Source organism: Heterostelium album (assembly GCF_000004825.1).
Source record: "Heterostelium album PN500 unplaced genomic scaffold PPL_scaffold9, whole genome shotgun sequence".
NCBI classification, from domain to species: Eukaryota; Evosea; class Eumycetozoa; order Acytosteliales; family Acytosteliaceae; genus Heterostelium; species Heterostelium album.
This window is the reverse complement of record NW_008805071.1, coordinates 454,802-481,028: the sequence shown is the minus strand read 5'-3', so window position 1 is coordinate 481,028 and position 26,227 is coordinate 454,802. Positions and strand designations below refer to the sequence as shown.

At 32.0% G+C, this 26,227-nt stretch overlaps 9 protein-coding genes and 1 non-coding gene across 10 annotated transcripts; 6 read left to right on the top strand and 4 right to left on the bottom strand.

Moving 5' to 3' along the window:
* Nucleotides 1-457: 457 nt before the first annotated feature.
* On the bottom strand, nucleotides 458-1,432 carry PPL_08735 (OB fold-containing protein; the record flags this gene model as incomplete). The annotated part of the gene is made up of 4 exons (XM_020579539.1): nucleotides 458-488; nucleotides 652-852; nucleotides 923-1,130; nucleotides 1,213-1,432. The coding sequence occupies 4 exons, from the start codon at nucleotides 1,430-1,432 to the stop codon at nucleotides 458-460; spliced, it is 660 nt and encodes a 219-aa protein (XP_020430214.1).
* Nucleotides 1,433-1,652: 220 nt separating this feature from the next.
* Nucleotides 1,653-2,516, top strand: PPL_08734 (uncharacterized protein; the record flags this gene model as incomplete). The annotated part of the gene is made up of 2 exons (XM_020579538.1): nucleotides 1,653-1,721; nucleotides 1,845-2,516. 2 exons carry the CDS (start codon nucleotides 1,653-1,655, stop codon nucleotides 2,514-2,516), a joined length of 741 nt encoding a protein of 246 aa, XP_020430213.1.
* Nucleotides 2,517-2,818: 302 nt separating this feature from the next.
* On the bottom strand, nucleotides 2,819-3,118 carry PPL_08733 (uncharacterized protein; the record flags this gene model as incomplete). The annotated part of the gene is made up of 2 exons (XM_020579537.1): nucleotides 2,819-3,014; nucleotides 3,087-3,118. 2 exons carry the CDS (start codon nucleotides 3,116-3,118, stop codon nucleotides 2,819-2,821), a joined length of 228 nt encoding a protein of 75 aa, XP_020430212.1.
* A 2,177-nt stretch (nucleotides 3,119-5,295) lies between these two features.
* rpb1 (RNA polymerase II largest subunit) lies at nucleotides 5,296-12,741 on the top strand (the record flags this gene model as incomplete). The annotated part of the gene is made up of 9 exons (XM_020579536.1): nucleotides 5,296-5,376; nucleotides 5,471-5,734; nucleotides 5,807-10,611; nucleotides 10,838-10,916; nucleotides 11,000-11,298; nucleotides 11,366-11,503; nucleotides 11,574-12,072; nucleotides 12,147-12,450; nucleotides 12,731-12,741. The coding sequence occupies 9 exons, from the start codon at nucleotides 5,296-5,298 to the stop codon at nucleotides 12,739-12,741; spliced, it is 6,480 nt and encodes a 2,159-aa protein (XP_020430211.1).
* Nucleotides 12,742-12,792: 51 nt separating this feature from the next.
* On the top strand, nucleotides 12,793-14,666 carry PPL_08731 (uncharacterized protein; the record flags this gene model as incomplete). Its single annotated transcript, XM_020579535.1, has 3 exons — nucleotides 12,793-13,634; nucleotides 13,731-14,196; nucleotides 14,505-14,666. The coding sequence occupies 3 exons, from the start codon at nucleotides 12,793-12,795 to the stop codon at nucleotides 14,664-14,666; spliced, it is 1,470 nt and encodes a 489-aa protein (XP_020430210.1).
* A 370-nt stretch (nucleotides 14,667-15,036) lies between these two features.
* Nucleotides 15,037-15,780, top strand: PPL_08730 (uncharacterized protein; the record flags this gene model as incomplete). The annotated part of the gene is made up of 1 exon (XM_020579534.1): nucleotides 15,037-15,780. The coding sequence occupies one exon, from the start codon at nucleotides 15,037-15,039 to the stop codon at nucleotides 15,778-15,780; it is 744 nt and encodes a 247-aa protein (XP_020430209.1).
* Nucleotides 15,781-16,110: 330 nt separating this feature from the next.
* On the top strand, nucleotides 16,111-17,571 carry PPL_08729 (HAP2/GCS1 family protein; the record flags this gene model as incomplete). Its single annotated transcript, XM_020579533.1, has 4 exons — nucleotides 16,111-16,146; nucleotides 16,230-16,476; nucleotides 16,574-16,823; nucleotides 16,989-17,571. The coding sequence occupies 4 exons, from the start codon at nucleotides 16,111-16,113 to the stop codon at nucleotides 17,569-17,571; spliced, it is 1,116 nt and encodes a 371-aa protein (XP_020430208.1).
* Nucleotides 17,572-17,879: 308 nt separating this feature from the next.
* PPL_08728 (uncharacterized protein) lies at nucleotides 17,880-21,656 on the bottom strand (the record flags this gene model as incomplete). Its single annotated transcript, XM_020579532.1, has 12 exons — nucleotides 17,880-19,039; nucleotides 19,101-19,337; nucleotides 19,401-19,483; nucleotides 19,554-19,644; nucleotides 19,832-20,091; nucleotides 20,149-20,271; nucleotides 20,566-20,730; nucleotides 20,771-20,923; nucleotides 20,989-21,222; nucleotides 21,297-21,397; nucleotides 21,465-21,493; nucleotides 21,563-21,656. 12 exons carry the CDS (start codon nucleotides 21,654-21,656, stop codon nucleotides 17,880-17,882), a joined length of 2,730 nt encoding a protein of 909 aa, XP_020430207.1.
* Nucleotides 21,657-23,142: 1,486 nt separating this feature from the next.
* Nucleotides 23,143-23,213, bottom strand: PPL_08727. The gene has a single exon. It is a non-coding gene; the product is annotated as a tRNA-Pro (tRNA).
* Nucleotides 23,214-23,456: 243 nt separating this feature from the next.
* PPL_08726 (class I SAM-dependent methyltransferase) lies at nucleotides 23,457-25,626 on the top strand (the record flags this gene model as incomplete). Its single annotated transcript, XM_020579531.1, has 6 exons — nucleotides 23,457-23,486; nucleotides 23,558-24,112; nucleotides 24,200-24,298; nucleotides 24,383-24,501; nucleotides 24,818-24,848; nucleotides 25,555-25,626. The coding sequence occupies 6 exons, from the start codon at nucleotides 23,457-23,459 to the stop codon at nucleotides 25,624-25,626; spliced, it is 906 nt and encodes a 301-aa protein (XP_020430206.1).
* Nucleotides 25,627-26,227: the final 601 nt, after the last annotated feature.

Here is a 26,227-nt window from a genome sequence, read left to right as displayed (position 1 = left end):
AAACTATTATTTATCTATATATATTTCTATTTATATTTATTTATATTTATAATCACATTTATTTAATTGATATATTAATTATTATGATGATGATCTAATTCAAAATTGTACACATTACAAATATTTTAGAAATCCAAAGTAACAAATCATATAAATAACTATATAATTAAAACTTCCATACAATCCATCCATTTTCATTTACCATTTATCTCTCCCCATCGTTTATCTTCCTCAAATTCAACATTAAAACGCCAAACGATGTTAATATTGTACATTCATTTTTAATCATCCTCACTTTAATATTTCAATCACCATTATTACAAATAAAATAAGAAAACTAAAGAACCAGTTTTTGACTATACATCAAAAAAAAAACTAATACAGCAACAATTACACTGGTGTAACACTGTTTAGTTTTTTTTTTTTTTTTTTCTTATTTATTTTTTTAATTACTATATTAATCGCCTATCGCATGGTTTAATAACAATCTTTAATAAAATATAACAAAAAAAGGTATCCATTTAGCTGTACATCATTAAAATATTAAGATAGATAACTTGGTGCTGTTGGGATGAAAATTCGGTCGATCGTTGTTTTGTAAAAATGTTGTCAACTGGTTGGTCAGGTAAGAAAGAAGATTGCTAAATTTACATTTGCTTTGGTTGGTGTGGAGGTGTTGGGTTGTTCGATGGCTGTTGTTGTTGTTGTTGCTGTTGATTGGCCATTGGTTTCATCTTTCCTGGCATCGTTGGTATTTGTCCTTGTTTTGAGAGCACATTTTTAATGTTGGGGTCATCTTTAGCGATTGGATTCGCACTCAAATTTGGATTTTCAACAAAAGTAAATGTAAATCTAATTGTAATATCAATAATTCATTAATAAATGATAATTTATCGCTATTATTATTATTAATGTTACATACTCTCCGATTCTTTCAATAACTCCACTCTTTCCAACATATAAAAATAATGATTCATGAAAAATCGATGCATATCCACCTCGTAATCTCAGAATATCACCGGGTTGAACCTGTTCACCATAGACATCAAACAATGTCATATTGATGCTAGCAGAGCCATCAGCAACCAATACCTGATATAAAAGTAAATCTTTCTTTTTTATAGGTGGCACTACAATAATATGTAATTTGATATTATAATAATTAGTTAACAATAACATTCATTTTTTTTGTAGTTTTGCAGAGTTACTTACTTTTCTCTAAAACAATAAAAATAGTATTTATATTCTTTGCATAAGGTTTGATATCTAGTATCTTTGTGTATACTGTCGAACCTTGTTGTGATTGCTGCAGTTGTTGCTGACCTGTAGTAGGTTGTTGCTGTGGTTGCTGCTGCTGCTGTGATTGAGGTGGTTGTTGTTGTTGAGGTAGTATTTGATTAGTTACATTATTTCCACTTTGATTAAAACTCATTTTGAATGTATATATAAAATGACAATCAATTAATTACATTGAACACTCTTTAATTTAATCAATCACTTTAAAAAAAAAAAAAAAAAAAGGTAAAAAAATTTTTTTGAAAAAAATTACTTCTGATTTGGTGTGATTCGGTTTCACAACTTTTTGATCAATCAGATCATATTACTATCAATTTCTATATTATACTTTACATAACATAAATATAAATATAAAAATGATTAGATTCACTAAACAATTGGTCAATGTATTCAACAATGTTAAATCTAAACCAAACCCAATAGTTGTATGTTTTATTAGAACAGAATTAGAGTTAGATTATACACAATATATAGAATGAATGAAGAATGATATTAATATATAGATATTATAATAATATAATATAATGATGATTCCTCACTACGTTTAGGTATTTGGTGTTGGTAACTATGGTACAATTTCAAGTCGTAACAGTGTTGGTGCAAGAACAGTAGATTATTTGGCTAAAAACTTAAAGATGGATTGGATCGATTTCCAAGATTGCAGCACAAAGATTACATATTCACCAGAGAATCATTTGTTGTTGGTGAAACCAGACACCTATTTAGTTAAAGATAATCACGAGGTTCTCAGCAGATTGATTCGTTTGATGCCAAACATCAAGGCTGACAACTTCTTGGCGATTCACTACGAGCATCTCTTCAAGTTGGGTGTGGTCGAGCGTACCCACGGTGGTCGTACTAAGCACAACCCAGGTTTGGCAGGTCTCACCAACGTCTTCCAAACGGAACACTACTATCGTGTCTCGATGGGAATCAACCATCCATTGAACGACGTCACCTTTGAACACACAATCTACTCGATGGGATCGGTCTATGGTGATCTCCAAACACCGTTCCTCTTGAATCGTTTCCCAGATGTACAATTAGAGTTGGTCGATCGTGTAGTCGTACCGTACGCCGCTAACGAAGTACTCACCGCAGTACTCGAGATGAAACAAGCAATCACCGAATCAGAATCTGCCAACCCTGAAAATCTTGTATATAGTGGTCAATGGAAATCACCTCGTATCGATACAAAGAACATCGATCTAGCTAAATAAACATAATATAACATTAAATAAATAATAAATAATAATAATAACAAAACTTTTAACTAACTAATTAAAGAAATACAAGACTATATTTATATATATTTCATTTTTTTTAAAAAAAAAATAATAACTTTATCTTGTTATGTTTATATGTTTATTTATTTACATTGAGTATGTATTACCAACAAAGAATGAAACTTTATATATCTTAATAGATAATATGACTATCATTGAGATATATTTATATTTATATTTAAATCACTTTCATGTAATCTTTATGAGTTACTTATATATATATATAGGTTGTATATTTATCGCTTCTTATTTAGATCTGATTTTGTTTCGTCAAATAATGCGTAACCATCTGATTGTACAACTCTCTCTTTCTTTGCGACATCGAATCCCTCTTGAGTTCGTCTTGCTTCCTCCAAACGTTTAGTTTTATCAGTCATGTACTCTTTACGAGATACGTACAAAGCACCCATTCCAGCGCATGTTAAGGCAACACTATTCGATTAATATTAATTAGTTAACTTGTATTCTAGTGTTATTCGTAAGATTAGTCATATCTTTACTTACAAACCCCATACAACAGAAGAAGGTGTATTCATTTTTACGATATGATTTAAAAAAATGATATGCAAAAAATCGATTTAAAAAATTTTATTTAGTAACGGTCGTTTCATGTCAATTACTCATTTTATTAAGCAGTGAAAGCCGAGTTTGTTAACAACTCAAGATAAAAATATGTTGTATAATTTATAAATCTATTATTAAAGTAGAATATAAAAGTAAAAAAAATAAAAGTTTAATAATAAATAAAAAAAAAAAATACAAAAAAAATATAATATTATTAATTTAATAATAATAAACTATTAATTATAATAAAATAAAAGGTCTTTCCTTATTACAACTCAGTTTATCTGTTTGTTGTATGAAGAGGAAAAGAATCGAATGACTGCGAATTTAATCAATTAATAACAATTGTTTTGGAAATTAAAATAAAATTTAAAAAAAAATTAATTTTTTTGTTTTTTTTTTTGAAAATCAATTCACCAATATCACAAAAGTGCGGGTAATTTTAATTTATTTAATTATTTTTTTCATTATTTTTTTTTAATTTTTTTTTCTCCATTTTGAAAAACAACAACGTCAAAAAGGTATTGTGAGGATGAATTTTTTTCATTTGTTGTGGTTGTGTTCAGGTGAGTGGATTAAAAGACAGCCAACTATAAATAATAAAATATATATTATTCTATTAATTAATAAAATAATATAAATTAATCTTTAATAATGAGACAAACAAACAAAGAGAAAAATAGTTTTTAAAAAAATAAACTATACTACTATTATTATTTATATATTTGTATATTGTTTTTGTTTAATTTAGTTTAGTTTTGTGTTTGATTTTGTGTAATTTAATACTAGTGTTTGTTTGTTTGTTGCAACAATTAAACAAACATTAAAATCTATTGTTTGTGAGGAGTAGCAATTAGATAATAATATAAGTTTTGTAGTACAAAAGATAAATAATATAATCGATCAAAAAGACGACATTACAATTACATTCTTTAAAGATCAATACAACTTCTACTATTTTTTTTTACTACAAAACTATAATACTATATTACTATATTGCTATATTACTTACTCTATTTCTAACTTTTGTTTATTTTTTTTTTGCACGTCAAAACACCAAACCACATAAAATATTTATTCAACCAACAAATAATAATAACAACACATTTTTTTTTTGAAAAAAACAAAAAAAATAAAATAAAAAAAAATTCACAACAAAAAACCCCACAAAAGATAATTAAATAATTAATAATTTAATAAATAAACAAACAAATAATCTAGATTAAATGTATCAATATTACATTCTAAACAAAGATATTATAATAAGTTAAAAATAAATATTAAATAAAGAAATACTAAAAAAATATATAAATATTTTTTTGAAAAAAAAAAAAAAATAGAAAAAAAATATTAAAATGTGAATTCTTTCTTTATTTTTGCGTTTCATTATTTATTCACAGCAGCAGTTGATTCTCTATTCTTCCTTCTTTCTATCTATTATCTATGCTGTTTTAAAATAGTTGGTCAGAGGAAGGAAGAACATAAATTGTACTAATACTTTACTTTACTTTACTTGATTATAGGTGTTTGATCAATCATAGGATAACATTAATAACTTCACCAAACAACAACGTCCGACTTTAAATACAACAAAATCACCAAACAACAACAACAAATCAATCATATTTATAAAAGGATTGTTTTTTTTATTTATATTTGTCATAATAATTATATATATTCACCATTTCAATTTTAATAATTAGTTTTGTTATTATTAGTAACATTATATCTTTTCAACTCCATTGTATCAAAAACCAGTTTATCTTTAATATCATAGGTTAATCATAAACTAGTAGAACTAGGAAGATCAATATATTTTGTTTTATATTTCATCATATAGTTAATCACACATCACATCACACATCACACTTCACCTTCACCTTCAACTTCAAACTTTTTTTTTAAATCTAAAAAAAGAAAAACAAAAAAGAAAGAAAACTAAAAACTAAAAATAAAAAAAAAAAACTTTTAAAAAAAGAAAATTAAAAACAATTGTTATCTTTTTGTTTTTAATATAATATATCTTTTCCGATTTACATCTATATATATTTCTTCAAATATAATAGTTTACACACCCACTATCACACACACACTACACACTTTTCATCAAATATTGTTTTTTAAATATTTTATATAAATAAATAAAGTCATGGCTTCGGTACAACATTCTACTGCTGAAGTGAGAAAGGTAAAGAGAGTACAATTCGGTATTCTGAGTCCTGAAGATATTGTAAGTATTTAAAAATAGAGAGATTGACACAATGATTAGCAATTTGAAGTTCATTGTTATTGATGTTGTTGATGATGATCTTATCATTATATAGAGAGATATGTCTGTGGCATTGGTTGAACACCCAGAAACCTATGAAAATGGAAAACCAAAAATTGGAGGTTTAGTTGATCCACACATGGGTACCATCGATAAAACACAAAAGTGTGCAACCTGCTCTGGAACGATGGCTGAATGTCCCGGACATTTCGGTCATATCGAGCTTGCCAAACCAGTATTTCACATTGGATTTATCAATACAGTACTAAAGATCCTAAAATGCGTTTGTTACCATTGTTCCAAACTATTAGTAGATACTGTAAATATCAAAAATCTAGTTCATCATCGATTCATTCATTCATTTTATAACTAACAATGGTATTATTTATAGGATGATATACACTTTAGACAGGCATTGAAAATTAAAAACCCAAAAAGAAGATTGAATGCAGTTGTCGATATTTGTAAGAATAAAAAAGTATGTGCAGTTGCCAAGGGCAACCAGGAGGATCAGGTAGATGATCTCTCAAAGACAGACGAAGAGTTGGATAGAAAGCCAAAGGCAGATGGTTGCGGTAATGTGCTGCCAAAGATCACAAAGGAGGAATTAAAGTTTGTAGTCGAATTTAAAGATGTACAGGACGACACTGTCGAGAAGAAGTCGGTGTTGTCAGCAGAAAGAGTTCACAGTATATTAAAGAGAATCCGTGATGACGATGCTCGTGCTATGGGTTTGAATCCCGAGTGGGCACGTCCCGATTGGATGGTGATCACCGTGTTGCCGGTCCCACCACCACCAGTGCGTCCATCGATTATGATGGATACTGCCTCGAGAGGTGAGGACGATTTGACTCACAAGTTGGCCGATATTGTCAAGGCGAATCGTGAGCTCAGAAAGCAAGAGAAGAACGGTGCACCAGCACACATCATCACAGAGGCAACTCAATTCCTGCAGTTCCACGTTGCCACCTACGTCGACAATGAGATTCCAGGTTTGCCTCAGGCTCAACAACGTTCCGGTAGACCACTCAAGTCGATCCGTCAGCGTTTAAAGGGAAAGGAAGGTCGTATCAGAGGAAATCTGATGGGTAAGCGTGTTGACTTCTCAGCAAGAACAGTCATTACTGCCGATCCCAATCTTTCTATTGATCAAGTCGGTGTGCCACGTTCGATCGCACTCAATTTGACCTACCCAGAAACGGTGACACCATTCAATATCGACCGTATGAGAGAGTTAATTCGTAACGGTCCAAACGAGCATCCCGGTGCCAAATATATTATTCGTGAAGACGGAACTCGTTTCGATCTTCGTTTTGTAAAGAAGATTACCGATACTCATTTGGAGTGTGGTTACAAGGTAGAGCGTCATATTCAAGACGGTGATGTCGTCATTTTCAATCGTCAGCCATCACTTCACAAAATGTCTATGATGGGTCACAGAATCAAGGTCATGCCTTATTCTACTTTCCGTCTCAATCTCTCTGTAACATCGCCATACAATGCAGATTTCGACGGTGACGAAATGAATCTTCACGTACCTCAATCGCTTGAGACAAGAGCTGAAATCATAGAGATTATGATGGTACCACGTCAGATCGTTTCACCACAATCGAATCGTCCAGTCATGGGTATCGTACAGGACACATTGCTCGGTAGCATGAAGTTCACCAAGAGAGACACCTTCGTTGAGAGAGATCTAATGATGAACATTCTCATGTGGTTGCCATCGTGGGACGGTAAAATCCCACCACCCGCCATCTGGAAGCCAAAGAAGCTCTGGACCGGTAAGCAACTGTTCTCGTTGATCATTCCAAACATCAATCTTCAGCGTTTCGGTTCGACTCACAGCGACAAAGAAAAGGAGAAATCAGAGATGGCTGCAGACACTGTCGTCATCATTGACCAGGGAGAACTTCTCACCGGTATCCTCTGTAAGAGATCTCTTGGTGCGGCCAACGGATCGATTATTCACGTAGTTATGAATGAGCACGGTCACGATTCGTGTCGTCTCTTCATCGATCAGACACAGACAGTGGTCAACCATTGGTTGATTAACCACGGTTTCACCGTAGGTATTGGTGATACTATTGCCGATGCTGCTACCATGAGCAAGGTAACAAGTGCCATCGCCAACGCCAAAACACAGGTAAAGGAGCTCATCATCAAGGCACAGAGCAACCAGTTTGAATGTCAGCCCGGTCGTTCTATGCTAGAGTCTTTCGAGAAGGAAGTCAATCGTGTGCTCAACACAGCAAGAGACGATGCCGGTACCAGCGCACAACGTTCCCTCCAGGAATCCAACAATGTAAAGGCAATGGTAAACGCAGGTTCCAAAGGTTCTTTCATTAATATTTCACAGATGATGGCCTGTGTAGGTCAACAGAACGTAGAAGGTAAACGTGTCCCATTCGGTTTCCAAAACAGAACACTTCCACATTTCACCAAAGACGATTACGGTCCCGAGAGTCGTGGTTTCGTAGAGAATTCATATCTTCGTGGTTTGACACCACAAGAGTTCTTCTTCCACGCTATGGGTGGTCGTGAAGGTCTTATCGATACTGCCGTAAAGACTTCGGAAACCGGTTATATCCAGCGTCGTCTCGTCAAGGCTATGGAGGACGTCAGTGTCAAGTATGATGCCACCGTTAGAAATTCACTCGGTGATGTCATCCAATTTGCCTACGGTGAGGACGGTCTTGACAGTTGTTTCGTTGAGAATCAAATGTTTGATTCACTCAAGCGTGACAATCAAGATTTCATCAAACTCTACAAGCATCAGATCGACCGTTCCGACTATGGTGACGGTTGGATCAATCCACTGATCATCGAGGAGATTCGTAACGATTCTACCATTCGTGAGACACTGGACCGTGAGTTCAAGCGTATCGAATTCGACAGAAATCTGCTACGTACTGAAATTATTCCAACCGGTGAAGCTTCATGGCCACTCCCGGTCAACTTGCGTCGTATGATCATCAATGCTCACAAGCAATTCGGTATCGATCATCGTACTATAAGTGATCTCAATCCGGCACACGTTGTCAACAGCATCGAAGGTTTGATTTCACGTCTAAAGATTATTGCACAGATTGATGCCAGTGAAGAGGATACCATATACAGTCAAGCGTGGAGCGAGACTCATCAGAATGCTACTCTACTCTTTAGTATCCTGTTGAGATCGACACTCTCATCGAAGCGTGTACTCGAAGAGTTTAGACTCAACGAGAAGGCTTTCAACTGGATGGTCGGTGAAGTCGAGAGCAAGTTCCTCCTCTCTATCGTAAATCCAGGTGAGATGGTAGGTGCACTTGCTGCGCAATCCATTGGTGAGCCCGCCACACAGATGACTTTGAACACTTTCCATTATGCTGGTGTGTCTTCAAAGAACGTAACTCTTGGTGTACCACGTCTCAAGGAAATTATCAATATCGCTAAAACTGTAAAAACTCCATCACTCACTATCTACTTGCAACCGGATGCCGCCAAAGACTCTGAAAAGGCCAAGTCAGTTCAATGCCAGCTCGAATACACTACGATGGCAACGGTTACTGCCGCCACAGAGATCTACTATGACCCAGATCCACAACAGACATTGGTCAAAGAGGACGAGGAGTTTGTCAGTCGTTACTTACTCTTGCCAGACGACGATACCAAAGCCGATGATGTCTTGTCACCATGGGTGTTACGTATCGAGTTGGACCGTGAGATGGTTACTGACAAGAAACTCTCGCTGTCCGACATCACCCAGTGTATCAAGCGTGATTTCGGTAGACTCAACTGTATTTTCAGTGATGATAACGCAGACAAACTGATCATTCGTATTCGTACCATCGAGGACAATGACTCCAAGACCGACGGTAACGATGATGACGATACTTTCCTTCGTCGTATCGAAGCCAAGATGCTCAGTGAGATGGTGCTCTGTGGTATTCGTGGAATTAAGAAGGTATTCATGCGTCACGATGACCAAGTCAGAGTCAACGAGAACGGTGCATACTTTAGCAAGAAGGAATGGGTACTCGATACCGACGGTGTCAATCTCCTCGAGGTAATGAGTCATCCAGACGTCGATCACAGCAGAACCGTGTCCAACGATATCATTGAAATCATTCAGGTACTCGGTATTGAGGCGGTGCGTAATGCATTGTTGAAGGAGTTGAGAGCAGTCATTTCTTTCGACGGTTCCTACGTAAACTATCGTCATTTGGCAATTCTCGCTGACGTTATGACCTATCGTGGTCATTTGATGGCCATCTCCAGACACGGTATCAATCGTGTAGAGTCTGGACCATTGATGCGTTGTTCTTTCGAAGAGACCGTAGAAATTCTCATGGATGCCGCCATGTTCTCAGAGACTGACGACGTAAAGGGTGTCACTGAAAACATCATTCTCGGTCAGCTTCCACCACTTGGAACCGGTAGTTTCGAAGTCTATTTGAATCAAGACATGATCAAGAATGCTCACTCGATTGCCATGCCAGAGCCATCGACCATGATGTCACACTATAACGAGCCAGGCAGTCAAACTCCTTCACACGATGGTGGAAGTACTCCATATCATCATCCATTCAGCCCATTGGATGCACCATTCTCACCATTTAACGAACAATATCGTGGAGATTTCTCACCTTCCTATTCTCCTGCTAGAGGTTCATCTTCAGGTGGATTCTCTTATTTCCCAGCTTCACCAAACTACAACGCAAACAGTCCATCGTATTCACCAACATCACCGAGCTATTCACCAACTTCGCCATCATACTCTCCAACCTCACCATCATACTCGCCAACATCTCCAAGTTATTCACCGACTTCCCCATCATACTCACCAACCTCACCGAGCTACTCGCCAACCTCGCCATATTATTCGCCAACTTCGCCAAGTTACTCACCGACCTCACCAAGTTATTCACCAACCTCACCGTCATACTCGCCAACTTCGCCAAGCTACTCACCAACATCACCAAGCTATTCACCAACCTCGCCAAGCTATTCACCGACCTCACCAAGTTACTCACCAACATCGCCAAGTTATTCGCCAACCTCACCATCATACTCTCCAACCTCACCAAGTTATTCACCAACATCACCAAGCTATTCACCAACCTCCCCATCATACTCCCCAACATCTCCATCGTACAGTCCTACCTCTCCATCATATTCACCAACATCCCCATCCTATGCTCCATACAAGAAGAAGTAAAAGCATAAGATATTGGTATCCAGCAATGATCAAAATTGGACTGATTTAAAATCAACACAAGATTTAACAAAAAGAACAAAACATGTAATGAAACAACCTGAATAATTATTATTAAAAAGTAAAAAAATTGGAAAAAATAAAAAATAAAAACTCTTTGTTAAATCTTAAAAAATCATTTGATGTTTCATTTATTTATGTTGCATTTCATTTAAATATGAATAGAGAATTATTATCATCTGTATATGAATGCTTAGAACATCTAAATTTTAGTAATATAACAAAATTAATAAAACAAAAACAAGTAAGTATGATAATATTATTGCTATTATTTAAGCTTTTACTATGTATTCTAACTGATATGTATTTGTATGAATAATATAAAAGGTAACAGATTCAGTTATACCATGGAATAAATTCCTATTACAGATTCAAAATCTCTCGAATTGTGAGAGCATGTATTATAAGCATTCATATCTTTCGAAAACCAATAATATACAGGATCAATATATACAGATATCAAATGATTTAAAGAGTCTATTGAAACCAATTGTTTCAACAGGTACACAGCAACAACAGCAGCTACAGAAACAGAAACAAGATGATGACCCTGAATATTCTTTCTTCACTTCATTACTCCTACAAACATGTATTATAGTACAAGTTAGAATAGATATGATTGGTGTGTAAGTAAATCTATCATCTTGTTAAATATTCTTATCATCACAAGAATTAACAAATGGATATATTCAGATATACATCTTTAGTACTATCAATAAGTCAAACGGATTCAAACTTGGATATGTTGGTAAATTCATTAGATATGATACCTACAATTTATCGTGATAAAATAACACATCCTTTATTACTAGGAATGAAAGCAAATACAAAGTAAGTACAAATATCAGCTGCTGTCTATAAATTGGAATATTTATCAAAGTATCTAATCTATTATATATAGTTATGAAATATCAATCTTAAAGAATTTATTAAAAGTTAGTTTATTGTTATCAAAGCATGTATTCAAAGATTCGATATTGCTATTGTTTCAATCGAGAGTAGATCTCGATAGTTGGAGAGACTTTGATCATAATCAAAGTAGAACGTTCGAACAGAAATCAGGTTCATCCGGTTGGCAATCGAATTCTATTCATCAGTGGCTCTCATTGTTTTACAATGCACTCTTATCACGTTCTACTCTGTACTTTCACTTCCCGCTAAAGACAGTCGAGGAGGAAACAGGTGGATCGATGCTAACATTCCGTGAGGCAACAATGAAGAACAATCCTGACTATGGCACACTGATAGAGTCGTTCTGTCAGAAATCAAACGCCTACTTCTTTGGTATCTTCTACGAGTGCAAAGGAAATCCATACTCAAAGATTGGCTATTGTTTCAACAACGAAGAGAATATACCGACTGGTTTAAGTTCATTTCCACCTATATTTTATATTCCAAGTGTATGTTACATACATCATCATTATTATATATCTATTCTGACTGAATAGTTAATTTACAATTATATTGTTTTTAGGATAAAGCACCAACACAACATTTACCAAATATCATCAGTATTTTATTGGAGAATTCATCTGCCATTGAGAAATCAGGTGAAATATTCTATTATTTAGATAAACAGAAATCAGATATGCTACAGACAACTTCATATCAACATCCACAGAGACATCAACTTGAATCATTAAATGACTACACTTATTTCATGGTTAGAATAGATACTCAACTATTTATCACTGTCATATATAAAGAAATTAAAAAGCAAAAGGATATATTGATAACGGAATTCCTAAAATCAATCGTATCTAATCTACGGAATTCAAGTATATTTAATAGTTTACGAAATAAAAAATCAGATTAATATTGTGAGTCTATTTGTTGTAAAGTTATCAAAATAGACATTCCAGATAATCAATCTTTGAAATCCAAGCTTATGAGTAGAAAGATTAATGATTTCAACAGTTTACATCGAGAATTATATAAATAGACTTTATTCAATATTATTCTCTTTTATGAATTGGTACGAATACCTCAAGTAGTCTAATCTGATCAAAAAGTTATCTTTAATTTCGAAAAAACTATTTTACTTCATTAATATTATAGCTCACACTTAAAATGATTGAAAACAAGATTTTTTCTCCTGCACCAATAGACAACACAATGAAATGAAACATGTTTGTCAGAAAAATTTGACTCGGCTGTCAGAAGCGAAAATTTTCGAAAATTCTTTGATTGCTTTAAAGTTATTCTCAGATGATCTACAACTTTATACTATATTAGCAATGAACAGAATTCCAAGTTTGTCATTAGTACAGCTTAGATATATTAGATCATTATCATCTTCTTCATTGTCATCTATACCATCATTCAACCCTTATAGTTATTATCATTTTTCAAGCACATCTCAAGCACTTTTATATAGTACCTCTAAATCAGACAACAGAGATAATAAAAATAATACACATTATAATAATAATAATAATAGTGTTGATGAAGTAATAATAGATAATAATAACAACAATGATAATAGTAATATAGATAATAATAATAATAATGAAAGAATAACTCATAGAATAACATTAAAGAAAAATATAAATAGTAGTAGTAGTAACAACAATAATAGTGATGATAGTAGTAATAATAATAGTATAAATGAATTGTTATTTCAAACTGTTAAATATGAATTTGATCAAGATAAGATCGATGAAATGAATAATGAGCTGTCGGATATCGATAAGCAGTTGGAGACTCTGATGTTGGTCGATCAGAGTAATAAGCGTTTCGATCGTATCTTGATGAAGAGACTGTTGCGGCGAAAGAATCAACTCTTAGAGAAACTGCATACACCTAAACCACCATCACCTTCAACCAATAAGCTAGCAGCCATTCAAATGCGACAGGATATGTTCATGTCGATGCTACCTATAACTCTGACTGCACCGCAAGACAAAGAGATCGATCAACTATTTCTAAAGTTTAAATATTCACCTAAATTAGCATTACAACAGTATGTATCAGTAGCAGCAGCAGCATAAAGTAAAGAAGTTTGTTAAGTTTAAGACATCTAACAATTGTTATTCATTGATAATGTTATTATTCTCAGATTGAAATCATTACTTGTAGGTACATATAGAGTAATGATGCAACCTGAACAAGTAGAGGATTTCCTGGATAGAATGGCAAGATCAATATACAAGAGTACTGAAGTGCTGAATTTATTGCTTCAATACTATACAAAGAATGATAGATTGGCCAAGATTGTACGTGTAATCGATTGCTATGACTCACAGAACGAAATGAACACTGCAACATTCGAGATATTATACGAATATGCAGAGAACAGAGAGTTTCTAGTATTGAATAGTTATCAAAGATTAGATGTAATACAATATATATTGGAGCGTGTAGTTACATCAAATTCAACAACAAATGATATAGTAGAAGAAGAAGAAAAAGATAATAATAATAGTTGTAAAAGTAATAATAATAAGGATTTAATTCTATTAAATTGGAATCTTAATGATCAACCATTGAAATCACCACTTGGACAATTGATAGTATATAATGAAGTAACTAGAAACAAAGGTGTGCTGGCGTTGCTAGAGACAAAGCTGGAGAGTGTCGATGAGCTGTGCAGGGATATTACGATAAACGACGTCATCGGTCAGTATCTCTCGATACCCGCGTATGACGATGCACTCGCTTGGTACTCGAAGCGTATCGCCAAGTACCGAATGCTACCGAATCATCACACCGTCTACAAGTTCCTGGCGTTCCACACCAGCACCAAAGACTACGGTCTCGATCAGTATTGGATGACAATCAAACGAATGTTTGCAGAGACGTGGCGTGGCACTCTGACTTCGCGACATCTCAGCAAACAGCTGAACCTATCGATGTCGACGACACTGCAGCGTATAACACTGGCGGTCAGAGCAATGAAGAAGATCAACGAGAGACAAGACACCGTTTTGAAGCGTGCTTTGTCGCAGTCAAACACAGTGGAGGTTCGCAAAGTGCTGCTGGAATTCTTCTTTAAGCGTGGCGTATTTCCCAAGAATTCGATGCTTTTGCGAGCGTTGCAATTGTTGTTCAACAACGACCCGGTCGATTACCTCGAGAATATAGTGCCGGCGGCAACAGCAGTCTTCAAACCGTTGGTGTCGACACCACAGGTGTTTAGTACGGTGTTGCAAGACGACCTGGAGCGTGGTATACAACTGGTTAGTCGAGAAGATCCATTGTTATTTACGAACTCACAACAGACTTGGAATGATATCATCATTGGTTTGATAAAGAGAGATGCGCCGTCGGAGCAAACGATAGAGTTGATTTCAAAGCTGTTAAAGTCGATGATGGCGAACGAGTTGTTCATTCAGCCAAACACAATCAAAGCAATTGGGAACTACATGTACAAGATCAACCATTTCGATAAGGACATCAACGATTCTCTGAATGAATATTCAACGAAACACAATCTTCCAACGATCCTGACCAGTCATTTAAATATATCATTACTCGCACAGAAGCGAAGATTCAAAGAGGCACATCAGCAGTTCCAGGTGATGACAGACAAGCGACCACGCACCTATCAGGTGGCGACGGAGCTATTCCTCCAGAAACACTCTTATTCCAAGTTGGTGGCGAGCCGATTGCGATTCATTTGGGTAGAGCCAACACTTGAGGATCTCGAATGGTATCTCGGTATTTCATTGAGCTACAACCAAGTCAATCAATTCACTCTGTCGTTGGTGACAGCTGCACTCGCCAAGGACAGCGGTAACTCGAAAATCGGTCAGTCGATAATCAAACAGTATGTCGCACGAGAGAATCAGGTACTTACAAACGACGGTCAATGGAATGTATTTAGTCGACTCATGAAAGCACTGCCAAATGAGAAGGAACAAATTCAGTTCTTTAAGCACATAAGCCAACATCAATTGAACACATCGGACTTGAAATTAGAACTACCATTTAAACTCAATGAAAACACTCAAGATATCAACGAATTACTCACAGATACAACCACTTCAAATCAAACCAACAACAAAACAACAACACCACCACTTTCACCATCAACTATAAATTATATTACCGACAACTTTATTAACCATAAAGTGATTCATTGTGTTTCAAGTTATATTGGATCATAATTATTTAATAATAATAAAAAAAATGTCACCAAAAAATCATTATTAAAAAATATTTGATTTGTGTGGACCCAATTTGACTCACTACTGTTTTTTTAGCAACTGGTTGCTGTTGTTTCTTGATTCAAAAAAAAAGGCAAAAAAAAAATTGATCTCAACAATCATTTCTTATTTAAATTTACATATAAAAAATATTTATTTATTCTATTCATTTTATTTTTTTATAATCTACATATTATAAGAGGAGGTGAAACTTCATCGAGTCTGATGGTTATATGTAAAGATGGTACTCCAGAATCTAAAAAAGTTAATAAATATTTAAATAGTAAAAAAATGTTTGTTGTTGAACTAAATGTAGATATTAATCAAGTATGTATAAGAATAGATTTTTAACAATTAAAAAAATTAAATTTTAATTTGTATTATTTTTTTTAAAAAAAAATATCAAAAAGGATCAATCTTATGAATTCACTCTTAACGATATTAAAAATGAAGATGGTACAACAACTTCATTGGTATATCCTGTGATTCTAACAATTTCGAAATCTAAGCAGTACAGTAAATCAACTCTAATCTATAGAGGGTCATATTCAGAGGAGAAATATGAGAATGTATTTTACACCAGCGACTATTTACTTTTCAGTAGCTGTAAAGATAGTCCATCCGATCATATATGTCCGACCGTGAGAGACTCCTCTGGTAAGCAGGCAAGGATTCTGTTGTAGTTGTGACCTTGGTAGCTATTTTGGAATGGATCGCGACAGCCGTGCGCTTCTCTCTTGTATTCTCTTTGAAGGTAGATCTTCATCTGCATCGTATATGGCCGAAAGACCACTCCTCTACGATGCCTACTCAATAGAACCACCCATGACCACCTACGATATAATTGTTAATATTACCCAGTTCAACGAGACCAGTGGAGCTACCCAAACTCAGACCTACCGAATGGGAAACGATAACCTGATTATCAACGCCAATGGAATCGTTATCAAATTGGAAGGTGATTTTGCATGGCGTCAAGCCTTGAGAACCTTTGAGAGCAGCATGTTTTTCGTTCTCAAAGAAAAAACAGATCCCAACAACCCAATACACAAATTGCCTTTCGAATTGAAAGCTTTGGTTTTTCCTATATCATTCCTTGGTTCTTCAGGGGAATGTAGTAAGATTGCAACGGGATATGAGGCTTTTCAGAATCAGCCTAATCAGTGTAGTGCACCAATGAACGCATGTCTAGATAACCAAATAAAGAAGTTCAGGGATCAAGATATGGCTTTGTATGCCAAGGGCAAAAAAGGTCAATACCAAATCATCAACTATGGTGCTAGTGCTGACATCTATCGCTATACAGGAAATAAAAATTTGTTCCTTCAGGTCGAGCTAGGTGGCAAACAAACATCAGTTCTCACAAATAAGATCAAAGCTGACAACTTTGCATATGCCTACAAAGAGAGTCCAGCTGTATTTGTTTCGAATCGTCTTGAAACTTTCGAATCAATGTCCACAGATGGAATTCTTTATATTCAAACAAAGAATATTGGAGCGACCAAAGAACAATATGATCTCAATGTTTTGAACTGTACAAATGGTATCACAGTCAACACACCTAGTCAAGTGTTCACCATGAAACCAAACGAAATATTTGAAAGCAAATTCGAAATTAGAACTGTAACTAAATTAGGTGGTATTCAACATTGTTATGCCGATTTAAAGGGTTTTGCTATGGGAACACTGTTTGACTCTATTCTTATTAAATTCAATACTACCGATACGGTCATTATTAAAACTTTTGAATAAACTACGGAAATAATATCAATATCTATTTATGTCCCTATTCAATCAAAAACAAAATTGTATTGAGAAAAAAAAAATTACAAAATTGGTGTAACAAAACAAGTGAAGCGCCTAGATTAACCTGTATTCCTTTTTTAGAATTTCAAAATAAATTAGTATTCTTAAAAAATAATTTAAGTTTACATACACCTTCATATTTTTAATATCTATTTACCACAATAAAAGAAGAAAGTGAACAAAAAATTTGGACAATGGTTTCTTAGAGACAAAATTATAGTGGGTATTCGAAAACTGTGAGACCTAATCTATTTTTATTTCATTTCTTTTAATCTATTTTCAATTCTCTTTGCTTCTTTCCGATTTTTCGATTTCTTTTTCAATAAAACTACAGTAGCCACAGCAACAGCAAAAGCAGCCACTGACAATACAACTACTATGGTAACAATTTTCCAAGTTTCAAATCCCTTCGAACATTCTTTTGATTTCGAATTGGGGTTGATTAAAACTGAGAAATCTGGATCTATGATGATACTATTTCCATAAGGTAAGATCATTCCAATAGTAATTAATGATTCAGTTTTGTTGACAACCTGATTTTGAACAAAAATTGGCCGGTTATCTGATAAACCAAATGGAAGGAATCTACCGTAGAGTGTTTGATCTCCATAAGAGATAGAAAGAAAATTAATATCTGATGCATTGTTTACATTAATTCCAGGTTCTAAGCATTTATCACGGTTGACAACTGCTTTTGTTTCCATCAAGACTCTTATTTGATTCAACCTGTTCTTGAATGACCAATTATTGATTGCGATCATCAATTTCAAACTATTCTCTGGATAAAATGTTGATTGTCCAGCAAATTTAATCAATCTACTATTCTTTGAATATTCAATAGTTGCTTTGATTTGATCTACTTCTGGTGTGGATGATTGTAAATTGTAGGTTGAGATACTCAAAGTATCATTTCCAATTGTTGAATGTATCCATTTATCTGTTCTAATTTCTCTAATGACAGATGTCAATTCATCTATCTCTTGAACTGCGATTATATTGAAAGTAAAATTTAAACCATCTTTGACAATGATAATTGGTGATGGGTTGGTGTTGTTTGGCAAAATAATGATATCTGGATCCAACTTATTATGACAATTGTAACCACCATATCCACTTTTACACTCACATATGCTATTTATACAAATTCCATTTCCATTACAAGTTGAAACAGGATTACACTCTGCTTGATTCTCGTATATTATCGATCCATTTAAACTATTGGCATACACCATAATTGTAATATATTGACTGAAAGGAATGTTTGGAGCTGGAGTACAGATAAGTTGTGTATCATTTAAAGATGTAATATTGCATTTAAATTCAGATATTGTTACTGAAACATTGAAAGGATTAAATCCAAAGTTTGCATTAACTATCAAAACATTGGAGTAAGTGTAAGAAATAATTGTAAAATCTAATATTTTTAAAGAGCATTAATAACAATATTTTGTTTTTTCAAATTTTAAATTTCTTACCTAAAACACTATATAAACCGACTTGAGAAAGAGTGTCTGATATTTTTACCAATTGTGGGGTGGTTGTAGAATAATTTGAGATAATACAATTCAATTCTTTGGTGGAGTTAAAAAAAAGTTCACAACTCCGATTTCCTATTGAAACACTTAAAGGTGCATAAATATTAAACATTCCAAATGATTTTACTAATAAGTCACCTGAACTTAACCTATTCATCAAGATATAATCTGCTTTAACTAGAAAGATAAATATATTAATAAAAATAGTAAAATAATATTTTAAAGATAGAAAATACATACTAGAAAGACCCCAAAAAATATTGAAAGAATAATTATATTTTGTTGAGAAAGAAACTGTGTCTCTTCCATATTCTGTTAATACTCTGTAACTATAAAATTCCATTAGTATTAGCTTAATTCTTTGTATATATAATTTTATAAATCAATATTTACTTAAACCTGTAATTGGGTGTATCTACCAGCATTGTATTGGGGCTTACATTATCTCCATATCCTAAACTCTTTCCAATGAGTTGAATATTTACTTTAAATAAAATTTGAATAATTTAATTTAGTTTTTGTTTTTAGATGAGGGATTTAAAGATTTTCTTACAATTAGAACGAAAAATTAAATATCCAAGCCTATCAAGTGTAATATCTATAATTGATTATTCAAGTTAATTTTTATGATAAATTACTTTAAAAAGTTGGTTATAAGAAATGATACTTACTGCATTTATAGTTTGATGGTGGAGGTGGAGTATTGGAAGGGAGTCTTTGAAATACATCTGGCCAATAACAATAAAAACAATCTGGTACATATCCTGTGTTACTAAGAACTAGATCATATAAATTAAAGTCATTAAGTTGACAATAATTATCAAATAATTGTAGGGTAACATTTTGGGTACCCGTTATAGATATAGAAGTCTTCACACCCTCTATATAACTAAAATCCATACTACCAGATGAATTCGTACTATCCAATGATCTTGAGATATGTAAATAAATATATAAAAATGAATAGATAATAAATCAAAATACTTACAGAGTAAAAGGTCCATTAGTAAACCAAGATGCATCAGGTACATTAGGTACTGAGGTTCTTTCTACTTTCAATGTATCAAGATAACATGTTTTAGAAATAGGTGAATATCCATCAAAAACAAATCTATACTCAATTTATTATTAGCTCTTTAGAAAAAAAGAATATATTTATAATAAAACTTACAATGATTTTAAATAATAAAATATACAATAATCAGTTATTGATAGGTCACACTTTGTTATACTCCTTTGAATTGATATTTATTAGAATATAAAATATTAAAATAATCGGTTGTTAATACATACAAATAATTTAATTTGGGAGCATTAGTTACTTCTAAGTTTATATTGTTTAAAGTCCTATTCAATGTAGAGATTGATAAATAAGAGAATTTTTTAATTTTTTAATTTCTCTTACATATATTCAATTGAATTTGAATTAAGAATAAAATTTGGATTAATGCTCGAACGTACATCAAGACTAAGAGTTAACAATGAAGGGAAATATTGATCAGAAATTTTGAATACACCTCCTACAATGGTAAACTCATCTATAGACTGCAAATCACTATAAGAAGATTCCCTATTAATATGTAACTGTAAACTATTATTAGTTTACTTACCAATATTGAAGTGGTGAATTAATAGGATTGGTAAAATCCACTATCATTCCATATGTTGGAGTGTATTTAATATCATATAATCTTAATTCTGTTAATGTTGACAACGATTTTGTTAAACTAAAGTTACTCTGGACAATAGCTTTTTGAATAAACCTGTTTTTGAAGAATTAAATAAATGGTTAGGACAAATAATATGATAATAAGTTATTTATACTTACAAGGAGACTAAATTAATATATGTAGGAAAACTATTTGAAAATATAAAAGTTTGATCATAGAAATTTAAGGTTTTTAAGTTTACATTATATTGATTGTCAAGTAAAGAAAGTATATTGTAAGATGTATTCTTTTTAGGTCCAACTAATAATTCGAAACTAATTAAATTTGGAAAAATTAAACTATCTCTGTACACTGGCTCCCCAATGTCTATTGAAGATGTTGATGAAATTGTTCTAATGGATTAATATTTCAATAGGTATGTATTAGTGTCTATTGAATTTAATTAAAATTTTATATAAATATTTACATAGTTTGAATAGTTTCTGCTCCATCAACTATATTACATTGTAATCCAGAAGTTGTAATTTCACTACAACTCTTTCCATTTACATTCCAACCTGTTTGATACTAAAATTTAACAAAATTTAGAAAAAATAAAATTCCTTTTTAAAATATTAAATATCAATATATTTACTTGAGTAATCACAAATATGATTGATTCCACTATTAAAAAAATAATTAAAAAAAGTTAACTTTAAAAGATCAAAAAAATAACTAATATTCTTTACATACGTTCATTTTGACTCAGTTCATTTGATTTTACTACTTTTATATTTTTTAAATTTAAAAATATTAAAATGATTAATAAAAAATAGGATTTAATCATTTTTATTATTTGTATATTAATATTTGTTTTTTAAAATTTATAAAAACAATTTTGGTAAAGAACAAAGAATATTATTATTAAATTCAAATTTAATCAATTATAATGGTTTATGTTTAAACAAATATTTATGTGATACTAGATATTTATAAGGTAACAACAACAGAAAAGTGGCCACTTTTCTAGTAAGAATTCAATATAAACGGTCCCACAAGGAACCTGGACTACTTTTTTTTCATATTATTTTTTTGCGCACGATGAGATGAATCAAAAAAAAAGAATTTGTTATGACCCCCCCTTTGATATTTTTTTTGGAGATCGAAGATTTTTTTGAAAAAATCCGAATCCTAGATACTTCTTTCTTTTTTCTAACTTTAATCAAATAGGGGTAACTTTTGGTTATCAAATTTTAGTACTTTTTAAATGAAGATCGGGTGATTTTAGTATAAAATAATAAGATCCATATTAATAACATATTTACTGATCAGTTTTAACAAAAAAATCTAATCAACTTAAAATTATTAAAATATGATTGGTTAATATAATACATATTCCTTTTTTCTTTCAAATTCTTTAAAAATAGGGTTACAGTTACAAAGGTCTATTTATAGTATCTTAGTTATTTTGATGTTTTTCAAATTTTAGTTTTATAGAATTACACTGTAATTGCTAAGGTAATATAGAATATATAACAATTGTTTTTTTGTTAGAAATAAGAATTATTTGTCATATGGTGTTTAATCTCTAGCTATGATAGAGAGTTTGTTGAATAAAATAAATATTAGTCTGCGAAATTTATAAAAATATCCATTAAACATTCAAATATATATTGTTTAAAAGTTTATGTTGACACTCAACAACTGTAAGATCTATTCTATCCTAATACTACTCAACTTAAATCGAGCAGTTATGCACAGATTCAATCTTAACACCATTCTTGAATCCTTACAGCTTTCAGGTGGTCAACGATTCGATTGGACTATTGAAGGACAACATCACTACTCTTGCTTCACTTGTCTTTCATCATATCTTGATTAGTGTAAGAAGGTTCATCTGTGTGATGCTTTTTTTTTTTTTTTTTTTTTTTTGCAAAAAAAGATTTGTTGACTCATGATCAGTCAACAAATTGCAGGTATTGATATTAACCTGCTAGTTCGTGTTTTATATTATATTTACATTCTCACACAGGCCGTGAGAAATATAGCCAATAAAATGTTATTATTATTATTATTATTATTATTATTATTATTATTATTATTATTATTATTATTATTATTATTATTATTATAATTATTATTATTATTATTATTATTATTATAAATTATTAATTAATAAGTTGAGTAGTATTAGGATAGAATAGATCTAACAGTAGTTGCGTGTTGATGAACAACAGTATAAAGTGATCATGTGATGCTTGTGGAGCAGATCATTTTTTTTTTCATAGGATACAATACTTACCGCATGCGTTATAATGATGATTAAAAATTTGGGGCTCCACCGGGAATCGAACCCAGACCACTACCACCCAAAGGTAGTATTGTACCATTCAACTATGGAGCCTCTGGTGAAGTTCATTTTTATAATTTAAAATTATCATTTGTTTCAATCATCATTTTTTGTGCTTCTAATTTTTTTTCAATTTAAATCTTAACAATGATTTCTTATTTGGTCAATCAATCTTCCCGAAAGTAAATTCTTTTAATAATACAAAGATTCACAATAATAACAGTATTGCTAGTGACAACCAAAACTTTTCTTCAAGAATACATGCAGTTTAATATTAAAATATAAATAGTCCGAGAAATGTCATTTAAATTCAATTTTGATGTAGATGTATGATTGTGAATCAGTTTAAATTAATCAAAGAAATAGCTATAACTAATGTTGGAATGTCTTGACTTAAGGAAGAAACAGAGGAAATCAAACAGAAATCGGACGGTCTTGAACAGTCAGATGATACTGTGATAGAGGAAAGAGAAGCAAAGATTATTGATTACAATAGCTCACCTATTTATAATACAGACAATATTGAACATCTATTGAATGAAAATGGTATATTGGTAGAGAATGTGCCGTTCAAACAAGGTGTTCAATTGAAGAAACTTGCAAAACCATTGGTTTCGTTATCTACTAGTAGTGGTAATAATAATAGTACTGGTGGCAACGACAACAATAACAACAACAACAATAATAATAATAATAATAATACTCTCCAGATGTCACAATTAATGGAAAGTGAATCACTAAACAACATGTTGAATTCAAACAAATCGGATTTAATACCGGGTGTATATGAAGGTGGATTCAAGCTATGGGAATGTGCAATCGATCTCGTTAACTATATGATCGAAAAGCAGATATCTCTACAGAATAAACGTGTCTTGGAGATTGGTTGTGGTCATGGATTGCCTGCACTCTACTGTTTGTCGAAAGGTTCAGATGTTACATTACAAGATTACGTATGTACAATCTGCCTCTTATATTCATTGTTTAAATTTAGGTTTAATTAAACTAACCACTTTAATATTTATTTCATTTAACCAAAGAATCAAGAGGTTATAGATACACTCAGTATTCCCAATTTGAAATTGAATAACTTTAAAGGTCAAACAAGATTTATATCTGGTGATTGGAAATATGTTGATGTATGTATATTATTAGTTGGTAAGCAAACTTGTAAGGTACTTAATTTACTAATAACTATCAATTCAACATTTAAAATTCAATAGACTTTATTAAAAGAAGAAAAGTTTGATCTAATTTTAACATCAGATACTATATATAATATAAGTTCATTCAAAAAACTCTATAATTTGATAAAGAATCATTTAGCACCCAATGGAATATGGTAAGTTACAATTGTTGTTAATTCGAATCATTAGAGATTAGTGATGTTCACACCACACCTATGACAATGTTAAAATATTATAATCACCCTGTTATTACCTATATAAACACTAATCTTCTAAATTGACTTTAACAAGTTTGTTAAACTAATTAAATGAAACACATCATCATTTATTTATCTATTAATAATAACAACACACACTAATAATAATAATAAAGAGATAGAATTTACATGATTAAATTGTTACTAACACACAAACACCTTAACACTATTGCTATTTTATACCTATACATATAAATAAATTCTTAAAATATAGTTTATTGGCAGCAAAATCATTCTATTTTGGAGTGGGTGGTAGTGTCTTCCAATTCAAACAGATGGTGGAAAATGAAAACTATTTAAAGGTATATTACTAATGAACAATAACAATATTATTTACATCATTCAACATTCACAACAACAATAACAATAAGAGAGACGAGTAATTCGAAATCAACCACAAACAAACATAGTACTATCAATCCAAATCAATCTGATCACCCCACATCCAATCAAACCACACCAACAAAAGCTAAAAATATATTCTGAATCAGTGGTTAGTGGGTTTTTTATTTTTTTATTGGCAGATTGATTGTTTTTGATATGAAGTTAAATTGATCTATCATTTTCAAACAAATCAAAAAAATCAAAAACGGGAACATGTTTTTGTTAAGTTTGGTTGTTAAAATACACTATCTAAATGAAGGATGGATCAACATCACATCTATTAACAAACACTCAACACGATAGTTTTTATTGAAAAAGATAAAACTTGACATACCTACTTTTCTCATCTTCCAACCAGTTGATCATTAAATTATGTTGTTAGCGATTTAGAAGAGGAGATAGACAACTTTTGTGTGACTTTTTCTTCTTTTTTTTAAAAAAAACAAAAAAATAATACTAGCAGTACTTCTCTTTTATTAGTTTTATTCTTATCGACAAATCAGGAACTAACTTTGCAACTTCTTCTTTATTCTTAAACCAAAATAAAAACTAAAATAACAAAAACAGTTGGAACAATTAGAAAGAATTAGCGATGGTTCATCAAACCTTAGAGAAATAATCGGTCTCCAACTTCCATGATAATCAATCAATCATATTATATCAACAACACATCTAAAACACTCTGATCGGTGTCACCTAACTATCTTCAACAACAACAACAACAATAAATACAAAAATACATAAATCATTCTAAAAGTCTTAAAATTTTTCATTCCCTCCACACTTTCCTTTTTCCATTGTAAACTTGACAGGTTTTATCAACATCCATCATCACCAACAGCAGTAGTAGTAGTAGTAACCAATTATTAGTAATCATTGTTGTTGTCGCTGTATATTGTTACTCTTTCACCTAAATAAGCAATAGGAAAATAGTTAATGTCATCATCATTACCATATCACCAACAACAACACACACTTTTAACAATATATTCATTATTTTTTTTAAAGAGGAGTGTTAAGTTTTTCTTTTAAAATAACAACCCATCATTCTATCTAACATAGTGTTTTACCACACTTGGAATTTCCAACAACAACAATAGCACACACTCACACATTCATACCAAACACTCACTGACTTTTATCCTCCACCTACTATCTCACTCACATTACCTACCTTCTATTACTTTTTAAAATCTACATTACCAGAGATTTTTTTATTATTAAGTTAGCCTCAAGATAA